This window comes from Onychostoma macrolepis, chromosome 10 (assembly GCF_012432095.1).
Source record: "Onychostoma macrolepis isolate SWU-2019 chromosome 10, ASM1243209v1, whole genome shotgun sequence".
In the NCBI taxonomy this organism is placed as follows: Eukaryota; Metazoa; Chordata; class Actinopteri; order Cypriniformes; family Cyprinidae; genus Onychostoma; species Onychostoma macrolepis.
The window spans coordinates 7,042,786-7,061,348 of record NC_081164.1 but is presented as its reverse complement, the minus strand read 5'-3'; the positions used below and the strand labels follow the sequence as shown (position 1 = coordinate 7,061,348).

General features: G+C 38.4%; 1 protein-coding gene across 1 annotated transcript in view; it reads right to left on the bottom strand.

Annotated features, from left to right (window-relative positions):
• csgalnact1a (chondroitin sulfate N-acetylgalactosaminyltransferase 1a) overlaps positions 1 to 18,563 on the bottom strand; it is a 41,915-nt gene that overhangs the window by 11,692 nt on the left and 11,660 nt on the right. Inside the window, exons 2-4 of the mRNA XM_058788399.1 lie at positions 16,613 to 18,045; positions 9,675 to 9,891; positions 6,965 to 7,066 (exon numbers count right to left, since the gene is read on the bottom strand). Coding sequence (XP_058644382.1) covers positions 6,965 to 7,066; positions 9,675 to 9,891; positions 16,613 to 17,390 — 1,097 coding nt within the window. The 5' untranslated portion in view covers positions 17,391 to 18,045. The remainder of the gene's footprint in view (positions 1 to 6,964; positions 7,067 to 9,674; positions 9,892 to 16,612; positions 18,046 to 18,563) is intronic.

Sequence of the window (18,563 nt, the reverse complement as noted above, 5' to 3'; positions counted from 1 at the left end):
CCTTTTGGAGATTTCGCAGCTTTAAACAATTTGCTACAATTTGTTAAAAGAGCTGTTAATGACTGGACTCTTGAGGCTGGAATAGTTTTTAGCACTTGCTTTATCAGACTACTGGGAAAATCTTTCACAAGACATCGGTGTTAACGCAAGAACGGGGAGATCAAAATAAACGTAAAATACATAACAGCAAAGGGTTTTTAGAAAAATTAATGCTTCATGTTGTGTAAATTGCAATACAATTTTATAACTCTTTCTAAAATTAAAAGTTATTTCAGGATATTTTGGTTATAGCTGACAAATTTTCATTAGCAAAGGTTACTGCTCTCATTAAGGTTAAAATACAGGCTCAAGACACACTTTACAGGTCAGGAATGTCAGGAAGTCTTAGACTTTAGGAAACTTGATGCCATTTTCATTGCCCAGAACAACTCAAATCATCAATCGTACTTGAAAGAGTTAATCATTTGAAATCCAATTGGTAAAATATGGAACAACAGGATTAACATGGGTAGTTGTGGCATTAGTTCTGTGCATAATATCAGTTCATCAGTCTTCAGCTGGACTGAAGGTCAATCAGTGTCATCATGCAGGATCTTGCTTAGGATGATGTGCATTTAATGCCCTGGATAATATGTTCATGTCTAGAATTACATATTGATTTGTGGATATTCTAAAAGGTAATTACCGCATTCAGTATCAAAACACCAATAGCTTCAGTCCATCAAGAGATATAGATACTTAGAAACTTGGAGACAAGAACATTTTAGTGGCTATTAAGCCGTTGTCTAATACTGTTTCACTATAAAGCGTTGTGCCATATAATAATGCAAATTAACTGGTTTTATTCAAGTCAAAGAAAATAAATTAGATAAAATTTTCCTGCTGTACCAGTGTGTACAAAGATCTGTAAAGTCTGGACTTCTTCATGGGAACAGATTTGGAGAAATTTAGCATTACATCACTTGCTCACCAATGGATCTTCTGCAGTGAATGGGTGCCGTCAGAATGAGAGTCCAAACAGCTGATAAAAACATCACAATAATCCACAAGTAATTCACGCCACTCCAGTCCACCAACGTATGTTTTGTGAAGCGAAAAAGTGCATGTTTGTAATAAACAAATCCATCATTAACCTCAAAATTTCAAGTTTATAGCTTCCAGCAAAATACAAGTCCATAATAAGCCACAATATTTCTCCAGTTTAAAAGTTGTCTCGTCTGAATCAGGAGTGAAATATGCACAAATCAAGCACTGTTTAAAAGGGAAAACAGTCCAAAACATCTCTAAACAAATATGTAGGTGGATTTTGATGCGAGGACAACAGGGGATGGACTTTTTTACTGGAGGAAGCGTTATTATGGATTATGGTCTTGTATTTTGGCCAGAAGCAATGGTTTAAAGTTAAAATGTCTTAATGATCAATTTGTTTCTGACAAACTTGCAGCTTTTCACTTCACAAGACGTTGTTAGAGTCACAGAGTCATGTGGATGACTTTGGATTATTGTGATGTTTTTATCAGCTGTTTGGACTCTCATTCTGACGGCACCCATCCACTGCAGAGGATCCACTGGTGAGAAAGTGATGCAATACTAAATTTCTCCAAATCTGTTCCCATGAAGAAACAAACTCATCTACATCTTGGATGCCCTGAGAGTGAGTAAACCATGCAAACCAAGGAAACTCATTTTCAAATAGAAATAACACATGCAACACAACAGCACGTTTTACAGTTTGCAGTGATTAAGAGACATTCACACTGACAGTGATTTGGAGTGACAAATCAAACTGAAGTTGTCGATGCTGGTGATTTGAGGCAACAAAAGCAAAGGGGACTCTTGGACTCTTGATGTGGGATGGTTGAGATTGTTTGGCTACAGTATGTGACAAAATCAAGCTCAACTTTATGCAAATGAACAGTCGGCCAATGCAGCATAAAGTTTCAGCAACTGTCAAATACAGCAAGCGGGTGTGTGCAAAATGATGTTAATAGCAACTGTGAGCAATTTTCCTCTTCTCAATGATTTTTCTCTGCCCACATACAGGGACATAAATCACAAAAATTATGTGTGGAAAATTGTGTCAAAACTTGTGGGCATTCCAAGTGGGTTTGATTCATGGATTCATAATCATTCATCTCGTTTATGATATGATAATCTACTGCAGCAATACATTTACAAATGCTTTTCCCTTTAGAATGTTCATTTGTTACTCGCAAGAAACTGATTCGTTGACAAAACAAAATGACATTTAATTTTTAACAATGAAAAGGGAAGCTTTGTTAAAGCACTTGAAAGAGTGATTAAAATGATTTTCTTTTGTGGTACTTATGGAATAATTTAAATAGAACTTAAGTTGTATTTAAGGTAAATTCATTTAAGAGATGAAGACACAAGCATTCAGGACCGTTGGGAAATTACGAACAATTAGCTCTACACATTCAGAAGAGAGCTGGAATGAATGATCAGGAAATTGTGGAGAATCCACTTAGGCTGAAGTACAAAAAGAATTAAGCTCCCTAGATTTCTGGTCCACAGAGAAGCCAATGAATTCCCACAGAAGGAACAAGAGCTGTGCTGATTATTGGCCCTCCCCTATCCTGAAAGCTACAAGGCCATGATTGCTTTCCCATTTCTCCAACAAATCCTCTCCAAAAGCATCCTTCTGTGTGGGAAAAACCTGCTCAGGCAAGATAGATCTGAAAACCTCTGTGGCCAGTTGCATGTGAATGTTTCTACATAAAGACAAAAGCCATTTTCTTCCTGTGAATTGAGAGATATGTTATCCGCTGCAATGCAGGGAGGTTTCCAGCATGACCCTGGCTGGATTCCAGGCAATCTACTGCTCCGTTGATTTCATCTGCCTCCGAGCTGCATCTGAAGTGACCTGTTATTTTCACACTGGCTGGAGGTCAGAGTCACTGCAGTCTAATAGTGCAGATTCACTGACCTCCAATCAGTAATCATGAGAGCGCAGATGAGGTTACTGTGTGCCAATGTGACGATGATGACGAATAGTCACACAATGTGTGTCTGCAAAGATTTAAATATATCTTATATAAATAAATAAACTGGCTCTGAATACACATACAGACTAACCATGGGTCACAGGAGGGGTGGGATGTTGATCAGTACTGGCTTGGATTGAGCGTCATCACGCGTCTCAACCAATGAGAGCATTTGGGGTGGGCAGCAGCGCTCACATGAACGCTCCCGATAAAATTATTTAGGTTAAGCATCAACATTCACAAACCACCGTTCACGGTTATTTTTAACAGAAAAGCAAGCATAGGCTGCTTTGTGCATGGTATGGCATGGCAGAATGCGAGCAGCGCTCCCATATTATCACTAAAAAACTGACATCTCAGTTCATCGTGATCTCATAAAGCTCTGTTATAACACAATGAATATATGCACAATCTTCCATAATGTCTGCACTTCGTGTGTTATAATGAGAGGGTTCGTGCACATGCAGTTTTCAGCACTGCACAAGAACTTTTGAGCAGTGAGTGGATTTTAACTTAAACACCTTTAATTGGCCATGCGTTCCTGAAATCAACAGATCTATGACTGTCTATATTGCTCAACGTGGCAAACATGTGTTATAAATAGAAACTGCCTATGCTTGCTCATGTTAATCATTTTTATGTTTTATTAGTTGTTCTTGTTGCTTTTGTGCAATAGATGAATTACAATTTAGTTATTTTTAGATATTTGATGTTTAGATATTTCTATTTTGTAGGAGTCCCGCGAATCATTTTATTCTCCTGCATCCTGCACACGAGTCTCTACCCATCAAGTGATGTCCCGCGCCGCACTCTGTTGTGTTGGGTCCCGCAATAGTCCCGCGGGAGTGTAGGTCTCTATACGTAATGTTATGATCAAATCTTTGGACTCTGAGAATAACTTGTTTTTCCTTAAACTATAAAATATTTTCTATAAAACCGTTAATGCCCTGGCAGTGGCAAATAGCTTTGGCTTTATATTTAATTTGATTACATTAATGTTTAAGTCGAGATTTACAAGAAATATTTTAACTGCTACTATGTAAAAGGAATACTGCTGTAAAAAAGCACCTTATTTGTTTAAAGTGTTTGCAGCCAAATGTTATTGCACTTTTATTCATATAGCAGTAATTTTAAAGGTGCCACAGAATGCATGGATACAATATTTTAAATTGTTCTCTGATATCTACATAGAAGGTATGTGGCTTAGGTAAGGGCAAAAATTCTCCAGAAATGGTTTTACATGTCCATTTACAACCCTAGAATTTGTCCCTAGAATGAAATGGTCTGTTATCACCTTATTTGGACGGGTCATGAATAATAATGTTAAGCTCTGCTCTGATTGGCTGTTTCACTGCGTGGCTCATTTTAGTAGCTCACACAGCAAACAGATCTCTACTGTACGGCGTGAACGATGGAGAGTTAGGCATCCAATCTTATATGTTTGAGCCTGTATCAGACGAAGATACAGATCTTGAGAGATTTTGCAAGAATGTTTAGCGTCAGTGGTATGAACATGATCGCTACGAGACACTGGTGGAGTGAACGAGGCTTGAGAGAGAGTTGTGAGTGAGGGCGCGGACGCAGCCTCTGTGTTGCCAGATCCAGCTGTTATAAGCGTTTTTGGACTTGTCTTTTCCACTTTTTTTGACAATTTAGAAAGAGCTGAGGATAGCTGCGGAGCTGGAGCTTCAAGTGACGTCAATCCAGGTGTGAGAGCCAGCAACAGAGATCAACACGGGGGAGAGCGCGATGGACAGCGAGAGTGCGGAGGGAGGCTCTGCCCACTGCACCTTGGCTGAGGGTGAGCTGAGCTCAGTGGACTATAACTTGGACTTATGTGCAGACATGCCCCCCTCTTCTTCTGCCTTCGTCTGAAATATCACTCTGTCCTGAACTATCAGTCTGCCCTGAAACAACCATGGAGGTCGTTCCCCTATCACTGGTGCACCCGATGCTGGGAGTGGCCTTGTGGTGTGTGTGGGCAGCACATACCGTTCCTAAACATCCTGAACTCCCGCCCAGCCTCCCTCTCCCACCTCCTCTACACCAGTCCTCACCATCGCCACCGCTGTCTCCTGGCAGCCCCTCTGCTCACCCTAAGCCCACCATCTGTGCGGTGGGATCGCATCAGGTCTGCCAGTCTCCATCGGCGTCGTGGCTGGAGGATACTTTGTCTCCGCCTCCAGCCTCTGAGTCCCAGACTCCGCCTCGGTCCTTCAACCCAGCGGCTCCACCATGGCTTCTACCTGCCTCCGCTCCACCGTGGCCCGTCAGTCCACCAGCCTGGGTCCCGCCTGGCTCCTTCGGCTCCCACCTGTCTCCTCCCTCCGTCAGCTCCACCCTGGCTCCTCCTGTCTTCTCCCTGGATCCTCCCTCCGTCATCACCACCCTGGACTTTGGTTGTCATCCTCCTCCCGGGTGTCCGTCCTCCGCCCAAACCTCCACCTGTACTGTCTGCCTGCCTGCCTTCCTGCCAGCCCTTTGACTTCACCTGTCACCATCCCACATCCACTCCTTTGCCCTCCTCCTAAATCCCCCTCCGTCCCTCCCTTTGTCTCTGCGGCGCGAGGTCGCACCTTCCGGGAGGGGGGGCGAACTGTCACACCCCATGGACGGTTTGTTGTGTTTCCATGTGCTATGTTTGACCTAGTTTCTGTCTCTCTCTGATTGTTGTCATTGGTTTCAGGTGTGTGTCATTAATTACCCTCATCAGCCCTCTTATTTAAGTTGTGTTCTGTTCAATGTTTGTCGTCCGGTCTACTACGTCCCTATGTGACTGTCTGACCTGTGTTTGCCCTATTGTGGAATATTAAAGACTGTGTGCATTGTGCATCTTCATCTTCGTGCATTTCATTTCACCATAGTGTGACAGTAGGACGTTACAGTTTAGGGTCAGTGATATCTTTATCTTATCTTAATTGCAAAAGATTTTAAATAATTTCAGTTTATTTTTATTTATCGTTTTTGTTTGTTTTAATAGCAATATCTGGCAACACTGCATCGATGATTCAGCTGTGCAGGTCCTGGTATACGTAGTGCAAATGGTGGGGGTATAAATATTAATGATCCATTTTTCCATTCCAAGGCACCTTTAACATAAAAGTGTACAATGCACTACTTTTGAATTCATTACTGAATTTTGTGCATAACAATGTGATTAATGGCAGAAAATCATGTGATTAATCACGATTTAAAATTTTTATCCTTACCCAGCACTAATTATTTTACTGCTGTATGTGTGTGTGTGTGTGTGTTAGTCTATTATTATTCTAAGTCTATTATTAGTTATTATAAGTAATATTTAATATTTTTATATAATATAATTCACATTATTTTAAATCTAAAATTTAATTGTAAACATGTAATATAATATAATATAATATAATACAATTTAACCAGCAGTTATTAATGTCATTTATTAAATTTATTAAATTATTGGACTGTATAAAAGCGATATTACCCTTGCTATTTTAAATGTATTTTAATTACTTATTAATGTAATATTTATTTTACATATATTTAACACCATTCACAAATGTATGCATGTATCTCATTAGAAATTCAAGTTGCCTCTGTGCATTTGATTATTACTCAGTATATCACCATCATCTTTTATTAATACAACTTGTTCAGCATTTTAATATATTCATGAAGTTTGCTTGATCTATAAATTAAAGGAATTATTTATGCTGGTTAAAACTGGTTTCTGTCTGTGCAGACTTTCTGATAGCAGAGGCTGAGTGTATGATCAGTTTGAAGACCCACAGTTCAGACAAAACCCATAATGCACTGGGAAAGAGATTACTGGAAGGAACTTAAGACACCCCTCTGGTTCCTTTTTATTTAACTGTGAATTTCTCAGTTATAACCTCAGCCTTATCTCTTCCTATATGCGGGTACACACACTTCCGCACACACACACACACACACACACACACACGTATATTAATGTACCATACCTTGATGTGTTCTCCAAGGTTCCTTTGACCTCATTCATCTGGTCCTTTCCAAAGTATACCACGGTAAGGTGCACCCGGCTGTCCTGCTTCACACACACCTCTCTGTAGACATGCACAGAAACGCACACACACACACTGAGGTCAGCTCAGTTCAGCTCCCGCTGCACCAACTCAAAAGAAACATTTGTGAACTATTTTTACTGTCTGAGAAAGAGAACAAATATAGTGCAAAATAGATATATTTTCCCTTTAGATTTCCAAGGCACTCATTAAAACCAATTAATTAACCATAACTAAGACATTATTACTGTGATGCTGAATCAAAATAGTTTGCATCACTGCAACAAAAAACTGCAAAGCATTGTGGGTAGAGTGGGCATCATAAAACTACAGGGTAGCATAATTATGACCATTATAAATCCCAGAATGCATTGCAATGAGAACAGTGGAACGAAATAAAGCAAAACAGAGCTATTGAGTCTTGGCCTTGGGAGAAGCATGTACTGATGAAGACACTGTGGCAGATTTTGACAGCATAAGATCACCATGCGGATCACTGCGAGCGTAACACAAAGACTGTAGCTCTAGTGTGAAATTCCTGATCTGAAGCGGCCACATTCTGATAGAAGTGTGGCAAATGTTTGAGCTGATGCTGAACAAAATTTGTGTCTTTTTATGTCCAACGCACAATAAAGACACAGCTGGTTAGACTTCAGAGACACTGAGACTGACATGGTGAATTTTGCTGGTCAGTGGCAGCCCAGCGGGTCAGATTTAGTTTAACAAACTTGAATGGGAAAGAGACGTCTTCCTGCCATTTTATTGATAATATAAGTTTGGAAAGAAGCATTTCAATGAGTTTTAAGTCTTTTTGGCATTTTATTGATAACAAAACTATTGAAAGAAGCATGAAAAATGCCATGGGACATGACCCGGGCCAGATTCAAACCTAATTTTCCCACATAAGCACCACTTCTCACAGTCTCTGGAACTCATAATTTATTGCTATACAGTAATCACACCTCTGAGAAGAACAAAAAATTACATAAATTATCGTATAAATACACTACTGTTTAAATGTTTGGGTACAGTAAGATTTAAAAAAAAAAAAATTTATACTTTTATTTGGCAAAGAAACATTAAATTGACTAAAAGTGACAGTAAAAAAAAAAGTGTGTCACAGTGTCCACAAAAATATGAAGCAGCACAACTGTTTTCAACATTGATAAAGATAATAATCGTTTCTTGCGTATCAAATCTGCATATTATTTCTGAAGGATCATGTGACACTGAAGACTGGAGTAATGATGCTGAACATTGAGCTTTCTATCACAGGAATAAATTACATTTTACAATATGTTCAAATAGAAAATAGTTATTTGAAATTGTATTAATATTTCACTATATTGCTGTTTTTAAAGTATTTTTGACTAAATAAATGCAGCCTTAGTAATCATACGAAATTTTAGATGCCTCTCTTAATGCCTTTTTGATATGGCATACCAAATATTCATATTTTCATTTAACAAAATTGATTCAAACTGAAATAATTTCTATCATGACAGAGCCACAAAAGTGCATGAAAAAGCACAAAAATAAACGCTGTGTTTGTTTTGAGAGCACAAACACTATCTATATGCTGCTCTACCATGTACATGTCACAACAAATTAGTTTGATGGCTCTGCTGGCATTAAGCTCATTCTGTATGTGAACGTAACCCACAATCCCCTGTTTGTCCTCTCCTGCCTCTGAAACAAGAACGAGGTCAAAGTGTTCGCTCAACGCCCAATATAAAGCTCTTTAAACACTGCTCGGAGGCACTAATTAAAAAAAACAGAAATTAGATGTAAAATAGGCTGTAGAGGTTGAAGAAAAATAACTGAGAAAGACTGACAGATGTAGAGAAAAAGGAGGAAAAAGACTTTGTGAAAAAAGTTTTCACTAAGAGGGTACAAAATAGGACTGCATTTTTGTTTATTTTTGCTAATTTGCTATTACTAAAAGTTTAAATACAGTTTAAAATCCTGACTTGCGTGATTTTGTCATTTTCAAGCAATAAACTTTAAATTAAATATACAAAATATACAATATACTACAATATACTAAAAAGACAGCTTTTATCATCACAGGAATAAATTACATTTTGAAATATATTAACAACTTATTAACATAGAACACTGCCATTTTAAATTATAATAATATTTCACAATATTATTTCACAATATTGTTGTTTTTACTATATTTTTGATCAAATAAATGCAGGCTTTGTTGGGCAAATACTGTAATATCCAATACATTATTATATCCATTACTAATGTTTTCATAACATATCGCATAACTTGTCACATAAACATGAAAATGATATAAACTGAGACCATTTCTATCATGACAGAGCCACAAAAGCACATGAAACAACTAAACGCTGTGTTTGTGTCGAGTGTACAAAAATGCAAACTCTGATTTTAATGTAAAACTCCACCAGTCATTAACAATATGTAATAGCTTATGAAACATATCTGTTGGTTCTTCTCACAATGTGCAATCTGTGCCTTGAATGTTTTAAAACTACTGAATACCAAAGTGTGCCTTATTTATGGAAAGTGCCAGGAAGATAGACTGCAAGAATTGTGAGAAAGAAAGAAAATACGGGTGCAGAGAACGATAAACAACAGACAATAACAGAGAAGGAGAGAATGACAGTGGAGTCACCTGAAGTTGTGCATGAACTGTTTGAATTTGTCGGCTCTCTGGGACAGAGGCAGCACAATGTTAATGGGCATGTTGGCCGTCTCCACCAGCTCACTTTTCACTTTCATGAGGGGGCCGAAGGGGCGGAAGAGAAGCAGCCTGCGAAACTCCTGCTTCTGTTCTCCACGGAAGGTCAGCTCGTACAGCGTGCCCTTGTCCTTCTCAGTGCGCGCTATGCCTGCCGTGATGAGAAGACATTGAGAACAGTGAAGAAAAGAAACCATTTCACCAAACACCCACATGTGGACGCGCACAAGCGAAGCAAAATTTTAAAGAAATCTAAAGCTCAAGGACAAATACTACAAAGATAAACACACAAACGCAAGACACAAGCGCGAAGGAAGACACCAAGACTATGAATGCAGACATTCAAAAGCCTGTCAAATCTCTTTGAACGTTTTATTGCTCAGTGGTTCATGAGACGTGAGGTTCTCAGTTAGGTTTGTATTATATTTAACTTGGAAACGTCTTGAAAAGAAGAAAAAAGTATTTTTCCACAAATTTTGTATGTATGCAAATTGTATAATATCCAAGGTACACATTTCTAGTAATTGTGAAGTTAATTCTCATATTGTATTTTCAGAAAGTTTTGGAATATTTTTCCTCTCCCCAAATTTGTCACTACCGAAACACAGTAATATATCATTTAATATAAAGGGTTATATTGACCTATTAAGATTTTGTTTACATCTACCTTGTAAATATATATTTTTTCTATTTTATTAAAAAGTTTTTAGAGGTAAATCAATAACAATTACAATTTTAACAGTATTTTAACTATATAAAGTGTGATTTATAAAATTTGTTGTATTTTGAATCCCATTTTTCTTTGTAAAAGGCATAAAGTTGATCATACATAATTCAAAGTTAAAGATTAATTAGTTTGAATTTGCATTGAACCAAACACTATCATAACATCTTAGTTGATGATTCAATATACTTTATTTTTGACAAAACATCCCATGTTTCGGTCGTGACTGGGCATTTTCGGTAGTGATAGAAATGTTTTGGTAGTGACCACATCACATTACAGAATTTTAACTCGCATACTAAAACACTACTAAAACATACTAAAATACAAAATAAAATTGCATAACTGTACTAAAATGTTGTTTATTTTCCCCAAAATAAAGGATTGTGTGTTCCTATTTGTCACTACCAAAACAATCATGACACGTTTCGGTAGTGACAGTTTTAGATACTTTTGATCCTAGGTCAAAGATGTTAATCAGCACATGGTTAGCTAGCACAGTTCTGAACAGTGGTACACTTATAAAAACTAAATGTTATGGAATAACTCCCAAAAAAGTGTGCTTAATTGCAGAAAAAAGGTGTTCGGTAGTGACGTTCCTTAGTTACACACAGATTTTCAGACTTTTGAACACATTTACCGCAAAATGATGGGACCTACAGTATCTACTCACACCTTGTAGCTGAGAGAGGGGGACACAGGAATATTTCCTGATCATAAATTTATGGGTTTAGTTAAAATCAGTCTCAGTCAATGGACTAAAACATATACCGTTTCAGGAGTGACATGAAAATGCGGGACAAAATTTTTTACATAAAGTTTCTTGATTTAAAAGGAAAATATAAAATAAATATTTTTTAACTTTTTTTTCAAATCAAAAATATATTTATAAAAACAATGGAATGAAATGCAAAAAAAAAAAAAAACTTCAATATTGTTTTCATAAATTGAAATTTAGGAGTTTGGGTTCGGGACAGCCACCTCCCAATTGAAAGTACCCAATAAATGATCATTTTATATATAGGCCCATTAAGCTTACTAATATTTTAAATATTATTGTGGGTTTCAATAGATAATAGAAGGAACTTAGGAAACATGTAAGATTTTAATTTTGTAAATGCTTTTCAAATGTGTTTTTTCGTTGTGGGACAGCAGTTTGCACCAGTTCTGTAGAATGGCCCATATAGACACAAATGAGACAATAGTTGACATTCAATAAGAGTTAAAAAGTGAACAAATGAATGTGAACATTACAGCTCAAATCATTTGGTTTTGTACACTTTGATGAGAAATGATTGAGTTTAATTTCAGATCTCTGACTTTTTCATATGTGTATGTTTCTCACGAATATTTACAACCAAATTCACAACACGTGTATGCACACGAGTGACTCATTTCCAAACGAGTGACTGTGTGCTTTAGGTTAGTCATTTGCATAAAACACACCCAAACCATCTCCATATAAGGGCTTTCTAGGCAATATTTCAACGATCTCAGCAAACATACAACTCTCTCTAAAGTCAGGTTTTTGAGAGCACATGCAGCAAAATCTCGCAGCTCAAGCTACAACACAGCTTACTTGTTTACTGTATGATGAAATATATGTAAAATGACATAGGTATGTATAAAATTTTATCAACATGATTATAAGGCCACCCAGAGTTTGTGTTTTTGCATTCGTAAAAAAAATTCACTAGCAGATTTCACACACTAATTTGTGCATACAAATGCTTAGCAAATGAGACCCACTGGGGCTAATTTAATCTTTTCTTCATTGTCTAAGAAAGTAATAGAGATATTAATGAGATACAATTTGTTATTTTTCTTTCCTATTACAATATATTAAAATTAATTATTAATTTATAGGCATCACATAAAACCAAATGTTGGCATTAAGAGTGATGTAGAAATAATAGACTAATGGGAGAAAACCTGTCACAGGAGATCTTGTTAACATCTTAGGGCTGCTGATAATTACGATTATTTAAACAAATATATAATTTTGGTTATTAGTCATAATTGTTTTAATGTCTTTTTAACATTTCATCAGAATGATTTAACTTTCATGTAAGCAAAAGCAAGAGAAAATCAACTCCTACACGTTTTATTTTACCTCATTTTCCTGAGAACTTATAAAACCTTAAGAAGCTTCTCTCAAAAGCTAAAGCAGTGAAATTCCTAATATTAGTTGTAATTCCAAATTATGCTAACCAATGCAAGATAATGAAATTATTAAAGGAAAAAATCAGGATAAATAACCAGAAGGCCAATGTCACAAATAATAATGCTTAATTGAGAGAAGCAGAACTTGTGATCACAATTGAATACAATTAATAGTGCAGCCCTAATCTTGGTTGTTTCTCCTAAACAGCAATGGACTGAATGGAGAACCTATGGAGATGTTTGATGAAGTCTCCTGCTTGTCATTGCAAAGTCTGCAGTTCAAAGTCTTTCAGTTTGAACTCACACATTTCTCATCAAATTCTTTGAAGATCAAATGATATGAGCTATGCTGAGACATGGAATTGTGATAAGGGATTTCTGAGGAAACATCTGCGTAGATGTTTAGATATCAGGAGCACCAGGTCATCTGAGGCTTGGGTAACATCCCTGGTTATAACTTACACTAAAATCATCTGGAAGATGGTCATGCATGGAGACGGTGAAAAACAGGATTTCACTCAGTACTTTCATGCTTCTGAAAACAATCCAAAAAAATGAGAGATCTGTACTGTACAGTATCAGATGTGCAGTGTTCAGGTCCCATATCAGTGTTTTTGCTGGTGCTATAAAAGGCACAAAGACTCTTGTCATAGAGGAAAAACACGCTCATGAAAGGTTTGCACGAAACATTCCCAATTGCTTAAGGGTCGATCGTGTTGAGGAAACAAAAGAAAAACATACTTCGCAGCTTCATACTTCATTAGCTTTGGTAGCACAGCGTGGAAACACTGCATTATGATCTACACTGGGAAATATGTGCATCTAATTTCTAATAAATCTGTGGAAAAGTTGCTATGGTGTTCTAAACAGTGTTTACAATGTTTCTGTACAAGCTTGTCCAAATCCCCAACCCTAAGCAGCAACAGTAGTGATGCTTGCCTTCACAAACTAGCAAACTGGAATAAATCTCACGTCCAGCCCTTTCCATCCCACACATAAAATGCATTTATGGGAAAAGCAGGGCCATTAGGGAAGCCATCTGAATCAATACAAGCTACTTACGGCAAAGACATCAAAGCATAACCCCGCAGGCTCGACTCCACCTCACTGAAAAACTAGCTACGGTAATTAAGATGCAACAGTTCTTCGCACAACAAAATCACGTGAGTTACTGAACACAGGTAACATCAAGGTTAAAACTGCACTTTTAGCATAAACTGTGATCTTTTATCCTCTCTAAATTGGATTGTGTGACCACAAAATTGGTCTGGGTAAAGGAACACTATATACAGTTAGCCAACAGAGATAACGGACACAGGATAATGAGAGAGATACATGGATCCCTTGAGGGACGGGGTGGGAGAGTTATTTTGTGGGTAGAAAAGATATGCTTTCTGTAAACATTCCTGTTTGCTGAAGCACCGTTTCGGGTGTAATGGTCAAGCTTCCTGTGTTGTTTCATGACTGAATATTTTTAGAATGTCCAACAATATTATTCAGTCTCGTTCAGTGTTAGCAAGACGGCTGGGTAAATTGACATTGTGTCTGGACACAGAGTTGTAAATTATTACAGACACAGCCTAGGCTCTCTTTGAATTTTTCACAAGCTCTCCATTGCTGATGGGAAGTAGAGTGGGTCTATTCGAGTATACAGTTGAAAAAGAGCTAAGAGGAGGCTTGAATTGAGAAGGAATGGTCTTTTATTTAATTCTATTCCCTGCTATTAACAGAATTTTCTGGCTTTCCGTGTTTTCACTGTTATATGGTAGGGGGCGCTATCACACATCTTCTGAAAGAGTACTGAATCTCTGGATCAAAACACTGTGAAGAAGAAGCAGAAACAAGTGATCTCCTATGTAAACAGATGAATATGTAAAATAACGCAATCATTAAACAGCATATAAATCAAAACTGCATAACGTTAGTGAATGAAATGTCGACCCAGGAAGTAGTATAGGACTGTGAAGCTTTGGGGGTGTTGATGGAAGCAATCTACTCTGTGATTTGATCATCGATCTGAATCCGATCCAGATGTAGTCAGCTTTTTGTTCAAAATTTCGTTTTTTAATGAAAACTATCCACATTGAATGAATGAAGCTAGAACAAAATTAGCTTTTTGTTTAAAAGCAGAGGCTCGGTTGTGTCTTTTGACATATTGCATGTTCAGATATTCATACAACTAAATATTCTGGGGGCCATGAAAGTTTTGTGAAAATTATCAAAAATGCTGACAGTGGCTGGCAACGGTTTTTAAAAATGCTGGCGGGGAAAGAATTGAAGATGCACCAAATAACAAATAACCCAGGACCATTAGTGTATTAGACAGTGAGAAATAAATATTATGTAGCATTCCTCCTAATATATTCTTGCTCAAAAGACCAGGATTAAGATTTATGTTGTGTTTTGGATGCTTGTTTTGCTAGTAAACACCAGCAAGACCAGCATCAAACCAGCATAAACTTTCATGAAAATTCAGCAGTTGTTTGTTACATTCAGGCAAATCTCACCTACATTTTCAGCTTAGCTAACTATCATTGCAGTCACCTAGTCTTGGAAAGTTTGTGTATGCAAATTTCACCATTTCTAGCATTTCAGTTTCTGGTGCTGAGAACAGTTATTTATGACTAAACAAGGTGCATAGCAACATGAATAATGTATTTCCTGTAATGCCTATAACCACTGAGATGCGTCACTTTCTCTCTTGAAGAGATGGCAGAGATGAGACATCTCTGAACATCAAACAGCTGTGTACGTTTCCTAGAGTCATCACAGGATATCCTGGCTTTAGCGTGTTAGCATACTGCCACAGGATGCTCTATTGTTTTGCTGATTCGGTTCTGAGGATACAAGAAACACACTGTACAACTGTTTCAACGTGCTTCAGAGATTATTTTGAGAGATTTTCTCTAAATATGTCAGACAAGCTCTGGGCTTTATCTATGGTCCAGGGACACGCAGAGTTTTCCTGTGGAGCCGTATTAGAGGTGAAGTGTGTCATCTCTCCACTATAGCGGCACTAAATGAAATAGCAAAAATAATGTTTCCGAACAGGCTACCAAAAACCTCCTACCATCCTTTCCAACCCACTTTCAACTTACACCATGTAAGCTGTCACACTAAATTGACAGCTTACATATTGGCTGTAAACCTTAGTCAGGTTAGACACTATACTGAATTTAACATGGATGAAAACAAGGCTAGATCCCTTAATGGGATAGTTCACCCAAAGATTCTGTCATTTATTAATCACCCTCATGTCATTCCAAACCTGTAAGACCTTCGTTCATTTTCGGGAACACAAATTAAGATATTTTTGATGAAATCTGAGAGCTTTCTGACCCTGCATAGACAGCAACGCAACTACCACATTCAATGCCCAGAATAGTAGTAAGGACATCTTTAAAATAGTCCCTCTGACATCAGTGGTTCAACCGCAATTTTGCAAAGCTACGAGAATACTTTTTGTGTATAAAAACAAAACTAATGACTTTATTCAACGATTTCTTCTCTTCTGGGTCAGTCTCAGATGCAATTTACGAGAGTACCACGACGGCCCTTTGCTGTCTATGCAGGGTCAGAAAGCACTTGGATTTCTTAAAAAATATCTTAATTTGTGTTCTGAAGATGAACAAAGTTCTTACGGGTTTGGAACGACATGAGGGTGAGTAATTAATGACAGAATTTAAATTTTTGGGTGAACTATCCCTTTTATCCTAACCCTATACCTAAACTTAACTAGCTTTCTAACTATTAATAAGGAGCAAATTAGGATTTTGAGGCAAAAGTTTAATCATAGTCATAGTTTACAATTTATTATTAATAGTTATTGTTATAGTTATTGTTATTGTTAATAGTGAGAATTGGACCTTAAAATATTGTGTCACTGTATTTTCTGCATGGTCGTACACTAAGTACTGTTGAAGCACTGATTTTTAGCAGAGTAGCAGAAGCAAATACTGGTTAACTGCATAATTGTTACTCTTACCTTCTATAAAGTCTGATGGTGTGTAGACTTTGCTGGCCTTCGCTTTGTCTCCACCTTGATTTGGTGCATTGAGGGCATGTAGCGCACTCTCCACCACCTCCCCCAGCTCATCCCTGCGGTCCTTCCTCACCGGCTTCTCCTCGGGGTGACGGGTCAACCCCATTTCCAGCTGGTAGACGCGTTGTAAGGTAAAGCTCTCAAAGGGCACCACGGCGTACTCGCTCGGAAGTCTTATCCCAGAGTGCACCTCTGCCCGGCTCAGCTGGCTGCGTAGGAACTCCTGCAGGTCGCTGTGACTGTGGTCGTCAGCCACGTCGCCCACCGCCCCCTTCCCAGCCGTCTTCTCCACAGAGTCTTGCATGCCTTTAAGTTGTTCGCTCCGTTCCTGGAGAGCCTCTTTGAGTTGAGCAATTTGTTTTTTCAAGCTGGCAATATGCTGCCGGTGCTGCTCTTCACGCTCTTGGAGAAGGGCTTGGAACCCTTCCCGTCCGGCAGGGCCAATGGGGGCACCTCCAACCCCACCTGGCCTGCTTGGACCTCCTGCCATAGCCATCCCTCCAGCCCTGGGCAGGGGTTGCCCAGCCATGGGCTCATCAGCATGGGGGCTGCAAGTGATGACATAAAGGAGGGAAAGACAACAGCACACCACCACTAACAGAACACCCACACGTGAGAGCCAGGCCAGATGACCCCTGCGCAGCATCACAGCAGACAACCTCAACAACAAGATGGGTAAGATGACGCAGTTCAATAAAGTTGGGGCATCTCTGCGAACCATCAAAAACAAGACAAACGGATCAGCCAATGGCCACCCATGCCAGAACCACTTGTTGAAGTCACTAGGGTATGTCTTTGATTAAAACGAAGAAGAACTGTTTGTGTTTTGTCTGTCGACTAAAGTCTCATATTTCCCAGGTGTAGACCACAAAGCAAGTTTTGTTCAAAACTTTACTGTCGATTCCCATTTCATCCGCTTCAGCCTGGCTCTTCATGCACATAGTTTGTTATGGGTCAAGTTACGGCCACTTCCTCTTCCTCAGGGTCCTATTAGTTCTCCGTCCAGACAAATGAACCATTGGACCAGTTCAGTAGCGACATGCGCATATCTCCATCTGGTGAAAATTGCTCATTCTTCTTGGAGGTATCGTGACAGACCCTTGAGAGAATGTCTGGAATGGATCCTCCATTCTACAGCGCTTCCAATGACCCAAAAGAGAAAACCATTCATTGAAGGTTTAGCCATTAGACGTCCATGGCTATGGTGCATAAAAAATAGTTTGGAAGCTGGTCATTTGCCATCCGTTTCTTTTAACTTCATACAACGGTCCAATGTTGTTGAAAAGTCCAGAGAGGCAGTCTGTATGACTTCCTTAATCTATTCAGTGTCCTCTGCATGTTTCATCAGGTGTTGCTTCTGATCTTCACAGGTCTATCTAGAAAAAGATAGAAAAAAAGGAGATTAAACTGATTATGTTCTGTAGAACAAGATCCGTAGGCGGATGAAGGTCTCCTATATGTTAATCAGTCAGACTTCAAAGTACATCAATACTGATAGCTTGGTGTTATCATATCATTAAAAAGACTAAATTGAGCTGTTACATGAGGATGAGGTGAGGGCATAGGGTTCAAATCAGTCTATCTAGTTAGCAAACACACTGCATTTATTTTAAAATGACCTAAAGGTCTAAATTCAGGACCTACGCAGCCAAGCAAAGCATTTTGGCTCCAGTGCAGGAGAACAGTGCTGTCACTGATGTGTGAAAATAAGAGATATGTGTTAAAAGCAGTCTTATGGGAACACGCCTGACAACTCACACTGGGGATGAACAGCCACACTGTAAGTTTGAGCAAACACACACGAGAGGCTGAGCATTCATAAACGCACACACATGCAAACAGGCACATATGCACGCAGTCACAAACACATGTGTGTCTGTGACTGGGGGAAAAC